This window comes from Cyrtonyx montezumae, unplaced genomic scaffold (assembly GCF_038088225.1).
Source record: "Cyrtonyx montezumae isolate F1298 unplaced genomic scaffold, pur_monq_1.0 scaffold_5, whole genome shotgun sequence".
In the NCBI taxonomy this organism is placed as follows: Eukaryota; Metazoa; Chordata; class Aves; order Galliformes; family Odontophoridae; genus Cyrtonyx; species Cyrtonyx montezumae.
In genome coordinates, this window is record NW_027072056.1 from 7,106,582 (window position 1) to 7,127,041 (window position 20,460).

A 20,460-nucleotide genomic window follows, 5' to 3' on the forward strand; every position below is an offset into this window, starting at 1 on the left:
GGGCTGGCCAGCAGCAAACCTTGGCAATATTGTGGCTCTGCTCCACTGTCCCCCTGCTGCTGCCCCCAGCTCTGCACGCAGGATTTTGTTCTTCTTTCTCTCACAAATCAAAGTGCTTCACGTACCTTGAAGCTCCAAATGGGTGCTTTTACAGTGCCCCAAATCCTTTGAGCTCTCTTTCCCAAGCTATTAGGTGTGTGGAATTCAAGGTCACTGGATACATTAATTTTGGGTATGTTAAAACTGAGTACGGAGCGCTTGTCTTCAAAAGAGGCACTGAGAACTTTTAAGGTGAATCAACTAAATGGATTAAGCATCTGCACACGGGTAGACTCAGCCAAAAGAATGGAAATGTTTCCACAGGTGATTAATGATGCACCTTAATGATGCACATGGCCTCCACATCTTTCTTGGCTCCTCTCAACTCTCCCCCTATGTAGACAGGCCTTCAAACCACAGAGTGTTACTGAACAACGTACTCCATCAGCCACACACACCCAGCACTAAGTTGCTGTGTGCATCCTAAAGCATTGAACCAGCACTGAAAGCACCATGGCTCTTCAGGAATCACCCAAACGTGGGTCAGCAAGACAGGGGCAAGTGTCTGGGATCAGCAGGGGACAAGGCTGCTAGTGTGTCATGGGAATGGCTACAGTAAAACTGCAAAAAAAAAAAAAAGTTCTTCTGCATTAAGTGTAACTATTGCTACTCTGAGATTAAATATTACCTGGAAAGTACTCATTAACTGCAGAGTCCTTGATTAATGAGCAGGTGGAGCGTGTAAAGGGACCTGGTCTTAATTTCAGCTGCCTTATTAGTTCTACCCTGGACACTTCTGATCACCGCAAAAATAAATGAGGAAATCCAAGAACTAATTATGAGTGGACAAAATGTGTCAACCTAATAACTGTGTTTCAGTACTACAGAGATTAGGAAGATGTTGGCAGGTGTGCAAAATGCAAATACCAAAGCCACTAGAAAGAAACAGCAACAGAGCTAATCTCCTGGCAGCTCAGGTGCACAAGACCACAGGAAGCCTCCCAGGGAACTGTCTCCACTTCAGAATGGCTCAGGTGACAGTTGGGGTGCTTGCACTCATTTGTTCACCACCTGAACACCATTGGATTCAGGAGTCTTCAACTGACCCCATGATTCCTAAGGAAGGGCTGTGCCTGCTGGCAGAGGGGCACTCAGTGCACAGACCTCGTAGGGGCTTCATCAGAGCACAGGGGCTTGGTGAGCAGAAAGCCCAGGGCAGGGGCAGGGCAGCAACCTACAGCTCCCGGCAAGTACCAGTGTGGGATTGGAGGCAGAACCATCTCCTTCAGCTTGTCAGCAAACATGGCTGTATCTAAGCACCTCCTGCTATAATTATCCAGCAGCCACTGCCCCCGAGCATCTCTGTGAAGCAGTACAGACTGCCCACACACACTTCTTAATTTCTGTTTACTTGTTTCTCGAAAAAGCCCAAAGAAATCTTCTAAACACACTGGCAAAGTTCAACAAAATACAGCGCTCCAACATCTGAAGAGAAGTTCAGGCAACTTGTGCTCTCCTATTGATCTCTCCATCCCTCTAATCCTCTCCATAATTACAGGAGTTGTAAGAAGGAAAAAAATAAAAAAAATAAGGACAACACTCTTTCCAAAGCCATCAGTTCTCAGAACACAATTTCCAAGGGCCCTCCTTGAAAGAGGCCGGGCCCAGGACCACAGCCATCCCAGCTGGATGTGCCTCACAAGCAGCAGTTCCCCAAACCGGTTGGGGCAGCGCAGCACACCAGGGAGCAGGGCAGGGAAGGTATTGATCTGCGCTTCCCACATGGTACCGTGCCCACCTGCTGCCCCAGGCACTGCCAGCCCGAGAACTTCAAAGAGGAACTGTTTTCAAAGCAGCCACCTCTTTTTCAACTACAGAAACATTTAAGCCCAAAAACAAATGAATTCAAGCACCAAGTTCACAGAAGCCCTGGCTGACAGCGTTCCTTGGCTCCCCAGACAGAGATGTTTTATGTATGGAAAGACAGACTCGCTAATTAATGCCATTACAATGTGGCCTGGCAAGAGGCCTCTGGGATTTAAAATAAAGAAATACACACCCTTAAAAGTGCACACTTTAATACAGAGATAGCCAGCACTAGTATCAGAAAACATCACCAAAACCTCTTCAAGTGCTCCACTGCTTACCCCACCCACCTCCTACCCCTTCTCACAATAAAAATGAAGTCTACTGAAAACTGAGTTTCTGTAATTCAATTCCTGTAATTCAGCATCAGTACTGGAGAACACTTTGGCCTTTCTGAATGCTGATAATGGGGAAAATAAAGCTGGCTGCTCACTCCATTCAGCGCTGAGGGGGTGCAGCCAAACAAAGCCCTGGCCACGGCCAGCCACTACGGCAGGGTGCAGGAGAGCAGCTTCAACCACAGGCAGCATGCGACTCAATGAACAGATACAATGACAGGGTTTAATTAAGGCCTGGGGAAGTTCCCCTATATGCTATATCCATGAGATTCACAGACAGCAGAGTAACCCATTGAGTGCTCATGGCTTGCATTACGTTTACTGTGCAACCGGAGATGAGCTGCAAAGATCAGGAGTGCTCTTCAAGCAGGAGATACCACACTGCAGCTCTACCACAGCACGCAGTCCTGCCTCCAAGGCCTGAGAAGGTCAAACAGGAGCTGGACTGGAGGCAGCCACCTCTGGGAGTGCAGCCCAACACAGGGCCATGTCATGGCAGGTCAGCTGCTGCTCACGGGAAACAGGCATGGGGAGATAACGCCATCAAATAGGAACAAAATGGAACTTGTTTCCTCCCCACTAAATTGTTAGCTTTATGGGACTTCATGCTGAATGCTATGAAAAAAAAAATCCAATTTGCTTTGAAGCACATTAGTCTAACATCCTAATTATTGTTTACATTGCCATTTGCCTTCTATTAAGAATTGAATAATTACCCAGCGCTTCATAGTTTAAAAATACAAGCAAACAGGATTATCTGAGTAATTAAGACACTGTACTGCAGCTTTGAACTGTGGCTGTACAAAGTATCTGCATGCACAAGGAGAAGCGATAGTTATTGATTGCCTTATTTAAATGGCATCTTAAGGAGTTCCAGCATGCAAGACGGGCAGCTGATTAGAAGGTGACCAATTCCTTTTGATGAGTAAGGGGGAGGGAAGAGGGGGGGAAAGGAGCTGTCTTGTGGCTGGGACACTACACAGAGCCAGACAAGCTTCCCTCTGGCCCCGTCTGCCACAGACACCTGCGTGCCTGGCCTTCCTCCTGCCACGGTCCTGCCCAGCAGTGCCAGGCTGCCCGCAGCACTGCATGCCCCAGGCTGCCTGCCCTCAGCACACCTCTGCTGCTGCGCAGTGCTGCGGCACCGACTGCAGCCCTACAAACCCACTGAGAGTTGAGCCCACCCCCAAAAAAACAAAAATCACAAACAGACAGACCCGGGAGCTGGGTTTTCTCTAGGATCCCACAACTCATGGAGCTAAAGCAAACAGCGACTGCCGCAGTATGGCCTTTTTGAAAGCCTTAATGGCCCATCCATATTGTACTTTAAACAGCATGGTCTCTCTTTCTGGGTGACTATTAGGGCAAAACCAAAGTTTTTGCACGTTCCTTTGTTGTTTTAAAGAGCCTTTCCTCCCTTTAATTATGCCACGAGGTTTCACACTGCGCACTTTACTACCCCTGTGAAATTACCTTCAGGTTAAACACTAATTGGGCATCCAGAAAAAGAAGAAGAAAAAAAAAGGAAAATAAATGAACCCTCCCCACAATCTTATTTTTCCCCTTTTGTTTGTTATAGGATGTAGCCCCAACACAATCAAGGTCCCAATTTCATACCACTGATTTATAAAGACACAAAATGAAAAACGGTACTTTAAAGAAATACGGTACATTCAGGCAGCATGTGTTCTAGCTTATATCAATAAACCTTTCAACAAATCTGTTCTGAACAAGCCCGTGTTTTGGGAGCACTTAATGAGCCTCAGCTTTACTTCAAGCCAAAGGCAATTTTAAGTAAAGTTGAAATAAAGAAAAGTTAAGAAGAACAGAAAGCCACTAAAACCAAAAATAAAACAAAATACGGGCCCTTGTGTAATCACAAGGCTTAGGAAAGCAGAGCTTTTCTCACAGATAGTTTTCTTTCGGTACACACAGACCGCAGTTTCATTTGAGCATGTTTACCCAAGCACTACCAGCAGCCCCGGCCCCTCTGCTCCAGGATGCAGCCGTGGGCACCCGGCAGCCAAGGGCACCGCACGGGGCCGAGGCACAGCTTGGCCAGCACCGCTCACACCACCCGGCGTGATGCTGCTGGGGGCACGCGTGCGTGCACGCCCTGATGGGTCAGAGCAGATCCCACCGCCTGACTTCAGCCCTTAGCTCCAGCCTCAGCTGGGCCCAGAGGTCGCTGGCAAACACCCCGAGAGGATCGCAGCCTGGAGCCCGCAGCCCCAGCAGGCAGAGCCCCAGCCCGCCAGCACCTCCAGAAACCGCTTCTGCGAGGACAGCTGGGCTGCGCGGCACAGAGCTTTCCCACGTCAGCTGGGAGCAAGCAAGAGGGCTGCGGAGACTGGGAAAGTGACAACCAGCCGCGGTCAAAAGGAGAGCTGGGCCACAAGAAGCACGCAGTGCAAATATTGCGCTCTCTTAAACAAAGAATTTAAATCAAAACGGAATCATTTGCATAAAATCCAAATCTTTGAGCCCTGCATAAACAGAAGGAGATTTTGGCTGGCGTTTCCAAAGGAAGCTCTTATCTCCTTTGTGAAATGGGTGTGCTACTTTGCATGAGGGTGTATACAAAAGATGTAAATGAGAAGTTCGCTTGCATGCAAAAGACAAGTCGCCGAACAGCTGCCAATCCCCATTCACAGGGAGAGCTTCCTCAGTCTCCAGGAGAGGAAAGAGAAGGGAACCAACGTGTTTGCTTCCCAGGGAGGTGAAACAGGCTCTGAATATTCATAAAATGAATGTCCATTTAGTCATGGGAGTGCTAATTGTCTCTGATTCACAAAAGTGGGTGACCTCACCTGCTCCCCACAACATACCAAAAGGATGTGGCATGATGAAACGAAACCAGATAAGATCCTCATCTCACAAGTTTGGGGGGCTTTTGATGCAGCCTCCAAAGTCTGAAGCTCACTCCTGAGCATTTCTTTAATCATTCCTCACAAATGCAATAAAGACCAAGCTCAGCGGAGCATGTTATTAGACAGATAATAACCCCTAAATCCTGGAGTCATCACACACAAGGCAGGTTGTCTGGAAAGTTTTTGTTTACCTCGCTTTATTAAAAAAAAACAAAAAACAAAAAAAAAAAACAACAACCAGGGTCTGTATGCCTCACTAAAGACTGCCGAGGACTGCCACGGAATTCATACTGCAACAACTCATCTCTCTCCAATTGACGACTGTATCCTACTGAGCTGCCCCTTTACCAAAGCAGAGAGCAACCTTTGGAAGATCTGTTAGCTCCACCAGAACATAATACAACCAAGTCACTTCTTGAACAGAGAGAAGCACCAGCTAAATTTGGCTCAGACAGACTGTGTTTTGGTACTGCCGCCATGCCCCTCCTGCTAGCTTCCCTCTTCTCAGCTCCTTTAAAGCTTAACATGTTCATCAGTGTTGTTCTGACAAAAAAAAAAAAACTGACTGACTAAAAATGGGAAAGCACACACACATTATTTCACTTCCCTGCCCCGACAGAACCCACCATCCAAAAATCTTATCTCAGAAAGAAAACATAATTAGACTAATCTTCTGATATAAACCACACTGCCGCTCTCAATGATCACAGTTACTCTTCAAAGCCTCTGAGATAAGAACCTTATCATTCGAATTATTACTTCTTAGGGATGCTTTTATCAAAGTTAGAAGGAAAATTCTAAAAACAGCAGTACATGAAAACAGGAGCTAGCCATATTTTAAATGACACTGGATTTTCTGCCAATTGGCCGATTCACAGCTCAAAAAAGCAAGTGTAGATGAAGACAAAGCTGTTGGCTCTCATAACCTTTACGATATCACAGTAAAAATCTCAACTGTCTCACATATTTATATTAAATGGCAGGTCTAAAATTGAGATTTGTAATTTCACAGCATCAAAATCATCACAGATGGCTGCAGTCTATTGCTTCTTTAATCTGTCTTCTCTCCCTTCCTGCTTGTTTCCCCCTTCCTCCCATCTGAGGATAAAAGATGTGTGTTTTATCACAAGGAAATCAGAACTAAACGCAAACCACAATATATTAATTGTGTAACAAAACAATTTGCATAACAATGACGCATACAAGCAGATCTTAAAATTATGTCTCAACATTGCCCTAAAGCACCTTAGCTGTGAGATGCATCACCAGTTGGGACAGCTTCAAGTTCCATCAACAATGTTCCGCCTTTGTGCTCTTCTAATGGGCAGCCATTAGCAGAAGTTTTGGGAGGAAGTATAAAAATAAAGATCCACAAAAGTTTGGGCTCACAGTTACACATCCAGCCGTAAGAAAGCAATCAGAGCTCATCTCGTATTTCTAGTGAACAAGACAGCACTCCTGAAGCACTCCCATGGCACCTCTGAAGCTAAATAAAAAGGAATTAAATACTCAGCCCTTTCCCCTTCCTGCTGTGGGCTTTTGTGTGTCTATATGCTTGTGTATATATTCATATACACATCTTCCATACATTCATATTCCATATGAACCCTCAGCTAGGCAATTTCAAAGTCAGCAGAAAAAAGACAGCAGTTGCTTGACTGAAGGACAGGCTTTGTGTAATTGCTTTCCAACACCTCAGTACCACACACACCGTTTTTTTCCATAAATCCCTGGTCAAGGTCAGAGAGTCATTAATGTCTGCTACAGGAGGTGCTTTAGAGGGGAAGCATCTTTCCATTATGCTTCTCCTACACACACCAGATATTAACTAAAAGCAGCTCAAGGAAAAAAAAACTCTTGTTTAAAACTCAGAGGGCTGAGTGAACTTGAAGCCCAGCCAGCTCCCAGGGCCAGGAGGGGGATGCAGGTCCTGCAGCAGGGAGCACTGAGCTCTCCCGTGGCTCTGCGACAAGTGCGGGCCCCGCTCTGCTGCTCTGAGTCACTTCTGCCCAGCAAGCTTTTGTCAGACATCTAAAGTCTTAATCAATCCTAACTCTGACCCAAGGATCACAGGGGAAGATGGATGAGGAAACGGACAACCTCTGACCTCTCCTTGTATTTGTCCTGCCACAGTCAGCCCATTGAAAAACAATTGGGGTGGAACCCGCTCACCAGCTCCAGGCCCAGCCTGGCATCCTTTTATCGCCTTTCACAAGCTCACATTCTCCTTCCTCCCCCCATCCTTGCTCCAAATCCACAGGAGCGTTCCTCACTTTGCCCTCCCCACCCAGAGGTCCATCCGAGCAGGACCCAGCCCAGCTGCACGGTGGCAGAGGGCAGGACGGGGCCAGCTCTGTGCCACAGACACAGCATCAGGGCAGCAGTGTGCCTCTGGGCTCTGCCGGGCTCCAGCAGCCAGAGGAGCTTCCCAGTGAACCGTTCTGCCTGGGGAACGGCAAACGTTGAAAGAGGAAACCACAAGTAACCACTGATGAAATGGGTTTAGCACTTTCAATTACTTGCTGGCTCAAGTCCTCTGAGAAGAACTGGCACGGGCCAGCCTGACTCTGGCAAACCCAAAAAGACAGAAAGTTTCCTTCTCAGCTGCAAACGTGACGCTGCCTGGCCTTCCTCCAGCAGCAGAGACAGACTGCCGGGTTTCCTGAGCCCGGCAGGTACCTGCCCTGCACGCTCAGCCCCAAGGCCTAATCCACTGACAGAAAACAAAGAGAAGAGCAGCCCACTCCCACCACGGCCCACCAGCAAAGCCCGAGTGTCTTCCCTTGGAGAAGGCAGCATTTGTTACACGATGAGCTCATACCACGTCCGGCGAGGAAGAGCTTAGATCTGTGTCAGTCGGTGTGACCCGGGACTGACCCAGCACGCCTTCAGGAGAAGGCGGAATAATTTCCGTGCAATAAACCGGGATGCTTTTCCCCCCATTCACTTCCTCCTCTCACAGCCCAGGCTGTTAATGTGTCAAGATGCTTTGCCTAGAAGTTACCGATCCATTTGGAGACAGCAACACCTCCTCAGCCACCCGTGGCTCCCCTAAGCAGCACTCATTCAGTGCCATGTCTGCAGGACTGCATCTTCAATTGCACCCAGGTTTTCAAGCTTCTGTCTCACAGAACTCCCAACGCAGTCATTTACTCCAAACAGGATCCCTCCTCACAATGCTGCTGTCTCCCAATTCTCACTACGGCCCAGAGCAGTTTTGTTGCCAATAAGGACTTAAGTTTCCATCTAGCAAAAACTCTGCAAATGAAGGTAGTGGCTTACACTTAGTATATTTTTCCTGCCAAAGTTTGATTTCAGTATGCAGTAATTAACTTCACATTGACTGCAGATTATGATTTAAAAGAAATCAAGTTGGATGTTCAAAAAACAACATTCTCACATGAATCCAGGACAAGGGCAGCCAGATGCTTGCTTTGCTAGCTTGTTCTCAGTCCCCACTAAATAAGGACCTGGTGAAAAATGCTCCAAGAGGACATGAAGCCAAGACTTGTAGCTCCAAATCACCTTTTCCACAAACGTGGGTTCAAATCCACTAAGAAACCTGGCATCTTCAATTCAGCACCTGACAGAATTCAGGCCACTGAGCGGAGCAAAAGCATTTCAAATGTGATCTTCATTTACGCTTACACGAGCAAGAGTTTAGAAGCCAAGGCCAAAGATGCTCTATTTATAAACTCTTCTCTCCTTCCTCAACCTTCTACCACAGAAAGGAGAGATGAAGAGAACATAGGTTTTGAGGTCTCCCCCCCCCCTCTTTTTAGGATAATCTGTCTTTTATATAAACTTTAATCCCTAATTCAGCAGGGCACAGGACAGGGCGGGGGGAGCAGACTTTCAGCATTTCTAAGAGTATCCTAGCACCTCCATTATTAAGCTGACAATGGAGACCCTCTGAGAAATGAAAATATTTAACAAAGGCAGCAGTGTCAAATATCAAAAGGTTATTTAGGACTAAAAATTTGCAACAAGTTAAACACCAAAGACTTCCCCTTCTCAAAGGAGGAAAATAATCCAGCTGAAACTGCTGGTTTTTTTTTTCCCTTCCTCCTCCTGACTCTGGTTCTTACCCACTGCATTATCCAAGGGAAACCTAAAAGAATTGTCACTTTAAACAACGGTAGCTCAGCTGCACTGCTTTGCAGTTGCACACATTTTGGTGGCTGTCATAGATCAATGCAAATTTAGGTGCCTGCTGCAAAGTGCATTTTGCCTTCTGCCTATTATGGCAGTATCATTTGTTTCGCATTACATAATTCTTAGCCTTGCCACCTGGAGCTATTGGACTCCTTCATTAAACCCCTCTGTCCCATTGCATCCCACAGGGGCTGCTAATTACTGGCTTTACTCCATTTACTCTCATCTCCAATTCAATTATGCATTCAACTAAGCCCTAATGAAAAGTACAATATGGCTCATCTTACCTTGGCATTCACCATTGCGTTCTTCATAGCCAGCGTTGCACAGACAGTTGCCAATGGGTACCAGCCATTCCCCATCTGCCCCGCAGTACATTTTTGGCACATCCTTTTCTTCCGAGTTGTTGACACAGGAGCCACGAACCTCCACCAGAGAGGATGTATCAGCCCCAGTAATGGTGTCTGGAAACTGTGCCAGGTTTCGAACTGTCAGAGGGCACTTCTTATAGAAGACACGAACAGACACCAAAGCAATGCAGGCTCCGACGTCCTGAAAAGCCAAGTAAAACCCTTTCTTGCTGAGAGGTCCCACGTCCCGCACCTCTGTATTCAGCTTCATGATCCTGTCACCAATGTCCACCTGAGTGAAGCTCTCATCGGCAGCGATGGTGTCTATCTTGGCAAACTGGCTCTCTCGAATAAAACGCTCCTTATCATTGTTTGATTCATAGTAATAGAGGTTGAAAGTCTCTTTGCAAGTTCCCATGACACCTGGCAGGCTGTTGCAGTCTCTCAGTGTGAACTTGATTTCAATATATACTCTCTGAGCCCCCTCACGGGGAATCCAATCAGTTCGTAACCAATTATTCTGACTGGGCTCCATGACATTGCAAACTTGGTAGGTGCGGATCGGAGTGTTTTTCTCATCCATTATGCTTACTTCCTCCCACTGTCAAGAAGAAAGAAGAGAAATGCATCAGTATTCAAAAGCAGCAACAGATCTTCACAGTAAAATTAACCTGCCCTTCCACAGCTAACACGGAGATGCATTTGTTTGTTTTCCTGCAACAGGACACCTCCCACACTGCAGCCAGGACCTCAACTACTTGGACATTCAGAGAGAAACCTGTTGAAGAGAAGCAGGCTCCAAACCAGGTAAGACTGAACAGCTCAGCCCCCAGGACCCAACTTGGATCAGGGCACACGTAGCACTTCACAGACTGTTAGCACAGCACTGGTCTGACGTTTCCTCTGCAGGAGATGTGGACCCCACTTTGTACACAGGAGCACCAGGCAGCAAAATCACATGACAGAGATGGAGTGACATCCACGTTTCCGGCACCACCACAGCTCTTAAACTGCTGAACCAGCCCTGGTTGTTTCTGAGAGCTTCCAACCCCCATCCTGGGCTAGCACCACGCTTTAGAACCCTGCCACTCTGCAGTCAAGTTCAGGCACCTCCTGCAGAAGTACCCAACTAACAGGCAACATCATTATGAAGCAGAATGCATGCAATCCAAGGAAGACATGCAAAGAAGGGATCTTGATGTAAACCATTTCAGGACAAGGAACTTAAAGAGAAAGAAAACATAAGCCAGAGCTTTGGAAACAAATAAAAAAAACCCCACAATGTTTTAAAGGTTGTGATACAAGAGAGTTCACCACAGAGCTTTCCTGGAGGGGGCCTCGGCAAGATACTGCTTGTAAAATCCCCACAGTGCTTGGGTATAAGAGAAATCCTTCTTTAAAAAGCAAAACAAGAGCAACAACAAAAAGACAGCACGTATTAGATAACTCCTGCATGCTGCCCAAGTTTGGAGGCTACACAAAAAAGTATATCAAAATTATCCTTGGGAAAGAAAAAAAAATAAACAACAAAAAAATCCATCAGAAAAACTTTATGGAGACTTCCCAGAAGTGCTACACTGATGCCAAGGCTGTGATAAACAAAAGCCTTCTTAACATTAAGGGGCTTCTGGTATAAGATCCCACACTCTCCTCACAGGGATTGCTCATATGTGAGCGATTTTCACTTAAAGAGACTCCAGCTTAGCTGAATCCGCTTACAGAAAGGCAGCAGTTAGCTCTGTGAGTCACTGGGAGCAGGGAGAATATTTTATTTGCTGCCCAGCTATGACTGCAAATTAAAATGAAAGCAGGGGATGGGGCAGGAGGAAAATCAATACTCAGCATGTCATGACTTTCCACGGAAAAAGGAAAAAATAAATCTTAAGAGTCATCTATCAATGTAAAGTGTAACACAGTGTTAGTAGGAAGACAGTTATTTAATTTACAGCTGCCACAGAACTAGTTTACTGTTACAATATTGTCTTTATGATCCATCAGTTTCCATTCTGCTTATCTTCCGCCAACACCGCCTATACGTGTGTGGTAAGAGAAGGGAAGAAGCAGAGGGAAACAATACTTGCTGACGGGATTTCCTTTACACACTTACACATTGTAGGACACTGCTGCAGAGTTGGATGCAGAGCCCTCTAAGGCCAGAGGATGGGCTGCAGCTCAACTCAGCGAGCCCTGCTCAGCATCTCAGCACACCCCATCTCCATCACACAAACATTTCTTCCTTCACAGACACACAAACTGAACACAACCACAGCTCCTTGCCTCACTAGAGCCCTAAGATTTCCAGCCCCTGTAAATGGTTCATAACTCCAAGTATGTGGTCAAAGGCATGATTTCAGCTTGAAAGCAAAAAGTTAACTTTCAGAATTCAACTCTTCTCACGGTTTAATGATGCAGAGTAAAACATTCTGGACACAAAACCTGCTTCTCAACTGTGAAATGCAAGAGAAAAATCATTAATTATGTTTATACTGCAATTCACGAATTCCTCCAGGGCTACTATACATTTGATTACAGCCAGTCTCTGCTAAACGATGGCATTTATCTCTAACCCTTACTCACACAGCCCCAACATCCCAGGAACTGGCATAGGTGCAGAGAAAGTCTCCTGGCATAGGCAAGAAGGTGCACACAGATAAATGGTGCTGAAGGACAGGGTCTTCCCAGGAAGATAAAGAAAACAGCTCACTGCTACCGCTTGAAATCAATCTGTGGCATATGAAGCTGAAATAAACGCTTTCCCAGCACTGTCTCTCACATCAGACCATGTACTCTTAAATTTTTCACTACTGGCTTCAAAATAGAACACACGTATGTAGGTTTAGCGAAACCAGTCACATCCACAAGGAGAGCACACATTTCCTTCTCCAGCAAGGCAGGAGGGGAAAGGGAGAACTCAACAATTATTAGCAACTAAAGCTCTCCCCCGTCATCAATTCACCACCGGCTTATTGAAACTCACACGCTGGGTACTGCTTTCACCCACAGTGTGGGTTCCCCTTGCAGAGCTGCAGGACAGACCCTGCCCACACGGCCCACCGACCCGGAGTGCCTCCCCAGGGCAGAGCTGCACCTGGCTGCTGGGCAGGCCGAGGGCTGCAAGCAGCGGGCAGCACAGCCTGCAGGGCTGCCACTCAGCCTGGTGCGCTGGAGCTCGCTGTGCCCAGGCTCAGCCCCAGCCAGGGCTGTAGTCAAGTTCAGGCAGAACAACAATGGGAGAGCCAAACAATCCCCCTTTCTCCCGTGTTATGGCTATTCAGAGCTTATGCATAATGCATCGCCAGCCAGTGCAACCTCGGATTCCTTCCACCCGCTGCTGTTTCCTTAGCTCTCTAATAGTTACAAGCAGGAACACACACACACACAAAACTAAACACATAGGTTTCCCGAAGAACCCGACACTTTGTTGCGCACGGATCCGGACCTTGTAGCACCTATTTTTAACCAGTTTGACTTGGGACGCTGAAAGAGACGTAACTAAGCTGTTTCAGCCATCTAAAAGGACCGCAGAGGAGGGCTTTTTTCTCCTACTATTAACGATTAGTGCTCACAGCTGGTCTTTCTCTTCAGTTGTTCTCTTTAAGGAAGAAAGCCCCTTCCAACCGCTCCCCGAGGCGACCCGCCAGCCCCCGGCTGCGCGGCCCCGCGTCGCACGGTGCGGTGGCAGCCGCCGTCCTGCCTGCAGCCCCGGACACCTGCGGGAGAGCCTTCCGCTGTCAGCGCGGGGAACCGGAGCGCCTTTCTCTGAGCGTCAGCTCCTCGAGAAAAGTGCACGAAGCGCCTCGGGCTGCGGGCATCCATCCGGAGCCCGGGCGCACGGCCCCGACCCGACGGCCGCCGTCACGGCGGGCCCGGCCCGCCCCGTACCCACAGAGCGCGGCCCCCGGGTGCGCTAATTACAGCCGGGACCGCCGGTTCAGCCGCCGGATCACGTTTCTCGTGGGTATTTCGGCTTTAAATAGGCACCTAAGCCCACGCCTGAACCGATCCCTTAATTCCGAAACCTCTTTTCTGCCCTTTTGGTTTTTACTTCTTCCATGACAGAGCCATCCGAAGGGAGTATTGAGTTTCCCCAACAAAGAGTAATTCACTTCGCGAGCCCGGGCCGAAACCTGACCTCCTCGCCACAATCAGCGCTAATCGCGCCATTAGAGCTCTCCGAAACGCACTCATCACCCCCTTTGCCCTCGCGATCCGATAGCGGCGGACTTACCCCTCCTTCCAGCGGGCTCGCTATCCAGCCCAGCTCCCCCTGCACCGAGCGGGAGTCCAGCAGGGTCACTGCGGGGAGGCAAAACACAGCGCGTTACGCTCCGGCTGCTCCGTGGGGGGGAACACCGCGCACCCGAGCGCTGCCGTGCGCGGGGAGCCGTGCAGCCGCAGCCGCAGCCGGGGCGCGGAGCGGAGCGGGGTGCCCGCGGTCAGCAGCGCGGAGCTGTGTGCGGGGCAGGGCCGGGAGAGCCGCGAGATGCCCCGTGCGCCGGAGCCGCTCCGGCGATGCTGGGCAGCGGGGGGAGGAGGGGAGGGGAAGGTCCGGCAACGAGCGGAGCACCGGACAGCGAACGAGCGGCGGTTCGTACGCCCGGCAGAGCCCCGTAGGACCCCCGGCACCCGCGGGCTGTCTCGCAACCGCCCCGTGCCGGCTCCCCGAGCACCCGGAGCCGCTCTGGGAGTGCCGCACGAGAGCGGCGGGGGCCGCCGCACCGCCCCGCGCACCTGCACGGCCCCGTCCCGCGGCACCGGCCGGGAACGCGCGGCCCGAGGGGCAGCGGAGCGGAGGGACCGCCGTCGGCACCGAACTTTCCCGCGGCGCGGGGGAGAGCGGGGCGGCCGCACCTCACCTTCGTTAGCGGGGTACACGCGAGAGCCGGTGACGGCCCCGCAGACGCCGACGAGGAGCGGGAGGAGCGCGCCGACGGGGACCCCGGCCATGCCGCCCGGCCGCGCCATCCCAGTGGAATAACGCCCGCATGGGCGCGCGGGCATAGGCATTGCCAAGGGGGCGGGACGAGCGCTGCCCCGCCGCCAATCGCCGCCCGCCCCGCGCCGCCGGCCCCGCCCCGCCCCGCCCCTCTGCCCCCCTCCCCCCCCGCCGCGGCGGCGGTAGCGGGCTGCGGGGCCGGGAGCCGAGCGGCCCCGGGAGCATCCGAGCGGGGAGAACGGAGGGAAAAGGAAAAGCACGCGGACAGACGAGAGAATAAATGAATAAGTGAATGGATAACAAAACGTCCCGGGAGCTCCCGCCCTCTCCCGGTGCCACGCGGCGCCCGGGAACAGCGGGCACCGGGCGGAGAGCGGCCCCGCGCCGCCACACCGCTGTGCAACAGCGCCACCTGGCGGCAGCGCCGGGCGCCCCGGAGGCACCGCTGCCCGCGCCGGAGCCAGGGGCCGGCCCCCCCCCCCCCCCCGCCATAAACATTGCTACTTTTGCATCAGCGAAGAACTGTTCACTGCTTTAATGTAGGTGAGCTCCGGCAGCGCGCTCTCTGCCTGCCCGTAGCACGGCTCTCAAACCCGTCGCTACCAACGGGGCTCCTCCGGGCCGGGGCTCGGCCGCCCCCCTGCCCTGAGCGCAGCTCCGAGCGGAACCTGGAGGGCAGGGGCACAGCTCCAAGCCCCGGGCCATCACGGCCGTGCCGCTGTGACACCTTGCGCTTCCTGACTTTAATTACCGATGTGAATTCCTGGCCTAATGAGGAGGAAGGGAAGGAATTGTCCCATTATTATTGCATCCTAAAGCAGGCAGCGCTCGGTTCCAGTGATGTGAGCCTCCCCCTTCACGTTAGAGCAAATAGTATGGGGCTGCTGGAGTGCCAAGTGCCAGGGTTGCTTCTATCGCAGTGTCAGTTATCATAAGATACAGCATACTTTGAAACCTGTAAAACCTTCCTGGTATGCTGATGCCGTTCTAGTTTGGTTTGATAGAATAAACATAGACAGTACAAAACAGGCCTGTAAATGTAACCACTGAAATGCTCCCAGTCACACCAAATCCACTGCACTTTGGCTGTCAGGAGGCTCTGAAAGAAGCGGTGCCAAAACAGCTGCGGGTTCCTCACTCAGCGTCCCCTCAGTGCACACGGACCTGCCTGGCTGTGCCAGCTGCAGCCACACTGGGGCTGAGCCTGCCTGCAGCCCTGAGCACACGCTGGGATCCAGCCCTGGCCGCTGCTGGCTGCAGTGGGGCGGCCGATCACGGAAAGATCGCTGTTGCCCCTTCATTCACCATCTGTTTTCTGTTCGTTTTGAAGCAGTGGGGAACAGCATGGTACCCAGCTAGCATCCCGCTGGCAGGTGCAGTGTGCTCAGAGCGTGGTCTGACAGCGAGCAGCATTCCTAGCAGGGCTCTGTGGCTGAGCAGCATCACACAGCACTGCACAGGGAGCTGCTCTGCACCCTGCCTGGCTGTGGATGCAGCAGCACACACAGCTTGGAGCCTTCCTGCCCCAGCGGGCTGCGGGGCTGCTGCACACTGCGCCTTTCTCCCCTTGCTCCTTCTGCCCACCTACTCACACTCGTCCATCTCCCGGAAGCTTTTTGCTGTCAGTCAAGTGACAGCCTTGGTTGGAAGCTCTGTGTGCTCGTGGGCCTCCTGGGGCCCAGCACCATGCTGAGGTGGGGAAAAAACAGGAGGAAAAAGAAGCAGCAGGGGGAGGAAGCAGAGATCCTCCTTTAGTATGCAATTCCACAGCCTGCAGGGGAAAATGCACTCGGCTCTTCTGAAAAGCCTTTTCCCACAAAAATGTGAGCAATTTACAGCTCTCCCACACAGCTTGCACCCGGTCAGCCCCTGCACAGAGGGCACAGCAGCCCGTGTGCCCATGGCACGGCCCTCCAGGCCCGGCACACAGCGCAGTGGATGCACTGCCCACCATCCCCTCTGGGCTCACCGACCTTTGGTGGAGCTGTGAGCACAGTATATCTGCCGATCAGTCCCCTGACCAAAGCCCCTGTTAGCTGTGTGGGAGCAGCAGCTGCTCCTGGGTCTGAGCAGGATGCGGTTCCCCAGGTTGTGCTGCTGGAGCACAAACAGCTGCAGGATTCCAGCGAGGAGAGCACCACGGCAGCCCAGCAGTTCTCTTCCAGCCGGGAACACGGGGAGCTATGCTGCTGACCTCAATAAGAGGGATCAGATCAGTAGCTCATTTGCAAATCCACTCTGCAAGACAAGCAAGCTTTAGGCACTGCACCGTATTGACACTTCCTTCTCTTAACCGTGACCATCATCACAACAGTTCCCTATTTATTGCAGCCTTTATGCTAATGCCAGGAGCCTGACGGCGTGCTTCTTCTGACTGGGCACTAGCCAGGCCTTGGCAGCACAGGGGCAGCCATGCTTCCCTTCCCCAACCAGTGCCACCAAGGAGAGCTGGGTGAGTGTCAGCGAGATGTCGCGGGTCGTCAGTGCCAAGTGACGGAGGTTAACGGATACCTGAATTAGTACAAAATGCTTTGAGCATCGCTGGCATTGTGCTGCTGGTCTGCAGCAGCTGTGCTCCTGACTGGAGATCCACTTGCAGCTGGGCGGGATGAGCTGTGGGGCTGTGGGGTGCAGCTGGGAGGGCTGCTCCATCCAGGAGGAACCGCGGCGAGCCCAAGGGGCAGGGAAAGCTGTCTGTGGCAGTTTTGGAGGAGCCTTTGTTGAATGCGAAGGGTGAGGCTCAAGTCTAAGAGCAGGGAATTGCAAACTACATCCAGATTTCTTTAGAAGCACACACCCATCTCTGTAGTGGGGAAAAGAATGAGTCCCACAGATGTTGCTCTCCTCTTTCAAGAGTAAGGTCGCAGTTTGGGATTTCTGAGCTAAATTCTAGCCTAAGGTGAATTGGAGTGAATTTTCCTAGAAATTTAGCTAGGGAAGGTGAAGAGGTGGAACTGGGCCCTCTGTGTGGAACAGAATCAATCTAAAACCAATATAAATGTTTTGGATTTGTTTTCTTACGGGAATTTCAGCTCTTCTGCCATTAATTACTGCAGGTATTACTAAAAAAAAAAAATAATTGAAAAAGATACAGGATTATTGCACTACTAAATGTTCTGCAGGAATGCCTTTGGATGCACAGGCAATTACAGAACAAAGTCTCCAAATTGTTGTTTTTTTTTTAATAAAATAACCTAAAGAACTGCGTGCCGGAGCTCTGACGCGTGGTTGTTCCGTGCGTTTGGAGACGGTGATCTTTTCAGAGATTATTTATGCAATGATGGCACCAATCAAAGTGTGGCAGGGACAGGTTCCCTACGGAGCCCTGAAGATTTCTGGCACTTCCAAGAGAGTAAATCCTAATGAGCTCTGTGAGCCATGCTCTCTGAGACACTCCACCCAGTCTTACCAACAAAATTTTAGCAACCATACAGAAGGAAATTGTTTCTGTGCTTACACTAAGGAACGAAACCAGCCCCTCCTTCTTTATTACTGCATGTCATTTTTTAGTAGCAGGACACAGAAAGACTGGTTTTCTGTAGAATGAAATATAAGACCCTGGTTTTTGTTCTCCTAAAAAGTGGAAAGCATTTGTGCTTTTTTTCCACGAACACAGCAGTGACTGCCACTTTCCCAGGACAGAAGAGTGCTCCTCCTGGGAGGGGGGGCTGTCCTCAGCTCCGTGCAGGTTTCCTCACAGACTCTTTAAGTCGCTGTCACAGCAAAACTTTACAAGTCGGCTGGAGATGACTGCCTGCCGTGCCCGCCCTAAAGCAGAGGTGCTGAATAAATACCAGCTCAGAGAGAACCGCAGGCAGCCACTGTCTGCTGCTCCACTCCCGCAGAGAGGTACAGCTTCATTCAGGAGCATCTGCAAGGCACGAAAGGACCCTTTATACCTGCTGTCTAGGGGCCAACCTGAAAATAACAATGCTGGGCTTATCTCTAACTGATGTGCTCCCTGAATGTCTCTGTCCTCGCTACAGAGAAGCTGCAGGCACCAAAGAATGGCTGTTTATTATCTGAGAAATGATTTGTCACGTTTCAGGGGAACCCCTAGCTGGGGAAAGTGAGTACATACATTTGCATGTGTCCTAACTCAGTATTTGCATTGATTTTCTTGCAAAATATCTCAAATTCTAGATTAATTTCACACAAAGCAAAAAAGGCATAGAGATGAAAACCTGCAAGAGGAGTAATGGCACAAAAAATAATACAAAAATAAATAAATAAACAGAAACAGTTGATTGATTTTAAGTCAAAAAGGTGACAGTTATTGTTTTCCCTGGTGCTGCCACTGATCAGAGAATAAGGTGAAGTTTGCTGTGCTGGCAGCGCTGCCACAGCACTGCCTTGCTTTTCATTTATTCCCATCTGCTGGCTCTTGTCACAAACACAGATATCCTTGCACAGCCCCTAGCACAGCCTGCTCCCCAGCCCACTCTTGGGGATGTGAGCACCGTGGGCACATGAGAACAAAAGACCCGCATGGGTCTGTGCCTGCACCCCGTGCTACTCAGGCACAAACCTAATTTTAAGAATTCTTCTAATTTAGTAGAAATTAGTTCCTGTTATTTCAGTACACCGCTGGCACCATCAGACAGCCTTCCCTTGGACAGAAGTGCAGGTTCCCAGAGCCTGTTCCCCCCGCTCCCCAGCAGCAAGCAGCTCGTTCTGCTGACGGAGGCAGCCCCAACCTGTGCCATCCTGCTGGGCCCGGCAGCAGCCTCTGAGTTCTACCTGAGGGCTCCGTGTCCCTTAGAAATGTCTCACCCGTACTGCTTTACTGCGACACTCTGCTGTCAAACTTTCCAAATTCCTACGCAGCTGGTGTTTCCAACAACATTTTTCCCCTAAATATTTTCTCTTGCAGTATCCCGAGGAAAACAGGAACACTGTTATGCTCGGGGAGAAATGCACAGCTGCTGCAGCTGCTCCTGGCCCGGAGCTGCCACCTTCCCTCAGCAGCCCCCTGCCCACCACCATTACGAATCCTTGCCCGCGTGACCGCGCTGCCCACGGTTCCTAATGGTGGCTGAAATGAGCAGTGGAAAACTTGCTTAGCGTCCCCAGACAATGGGCTCGATTCTAAGGAGGAGTGTGACTAACCATTTGCCCTGACCCGTTGTGATCCCTCGTCCTCTATTTCAAGGGCTTGCACGGGACCAGGAAAACAGCCATTTGCAGTGTGTTGGAAACAAAAGCAAAGGATCACCGATAAAATTGTGTATCCGTTCCTTATGGAAGCAGAGAAGAATGCTTCTGCACTAACGGAGCACATGCAGTAAGATGTACGGGTTTTCCTTCCTTGATTTCTATCAGGAACTTTCATCAAAATATGTCTTTGGGACAGATCAAAGCACAAGGACAATGATTTGTTTGAGTTTCACCCACGGCTCCAAAGTAACCAAAAATACCAGCAAGACACTCAAATAAAGAGCTGTAAAAGTAAAACAGATTCCCAGTGGTGACATCTGTTAGTATAAGGATTATTCAAACATCTCTAGAGTTTCCCCCCCAAAAATGGCTTCCTACCAAAACCCAACTCAGTCTAATATCCTTCCTTGGCTAAATCTACATACAAACTGTATTTCTACACTTTGTTGGCGCTAAGAAACCCACATGCTTGTCTTGACATGAAAATAAAAAGAGATTCCCAGGGAATTTAAAAATGCACATTACTGGGGAACCAGTTTAAACTGACCTCGTCTCAGAGAAATGCATTTTTGTGAAGCTGAGCACAATTGTCAGTGCTTGGTACAGTACAAAATACACTTGTGCTGAAAGCAACTTCATAGTTAGATGCAAGATGGTTTCAATCTGTTAGGGTGTCCGTGCAGTCAGGTGGTCTATAAAGGGATCATTTCTGTCTCTTTTGTCACGTATGAATGTGAACACACATGCAA

The 20,460-nt window shown here is 50.0% G+C and overlaps 1 protein-coding gene across 2 annotated transcripts in view; it reads right to left on the reverse strand.

The window, feature by feature from the left end:
* EPHA4 (EPH receptor A4) overlaps nt 1-14,589 on the reverse strand; it is a 90,598-nt gene extending 76,009 nt beyond the window's left edge. The window contains exons 1-3 of one of the 2 annotated variants that reach the window (XM_065748237.1): nt 14,475-14,589; nt 13,847-13,914; nt 9,556-10,219 (exon numbers count right to left, since the gene is read on the reverse strand). In XM_065748237.1, the coding sequence (XP_065604309.1) occupies nt 9,556-10,219; nt 13,847-13,914; nt 14,475-14,583 (841 nt within the window). In that variant the 5' untranslated portion in view covers nt 14,584-14,589. Of the gene's footprint in view, nt 1-9,555; nt 10,220-13,846; nt 13,915-14,474 lie in introns of those variants that run through there. The other variant, XM_065748236.1, reaches the window with a different exon arrangement.
* Nucleotides 14,590-20,460: the final 5,871 nt, after the last annotated feature.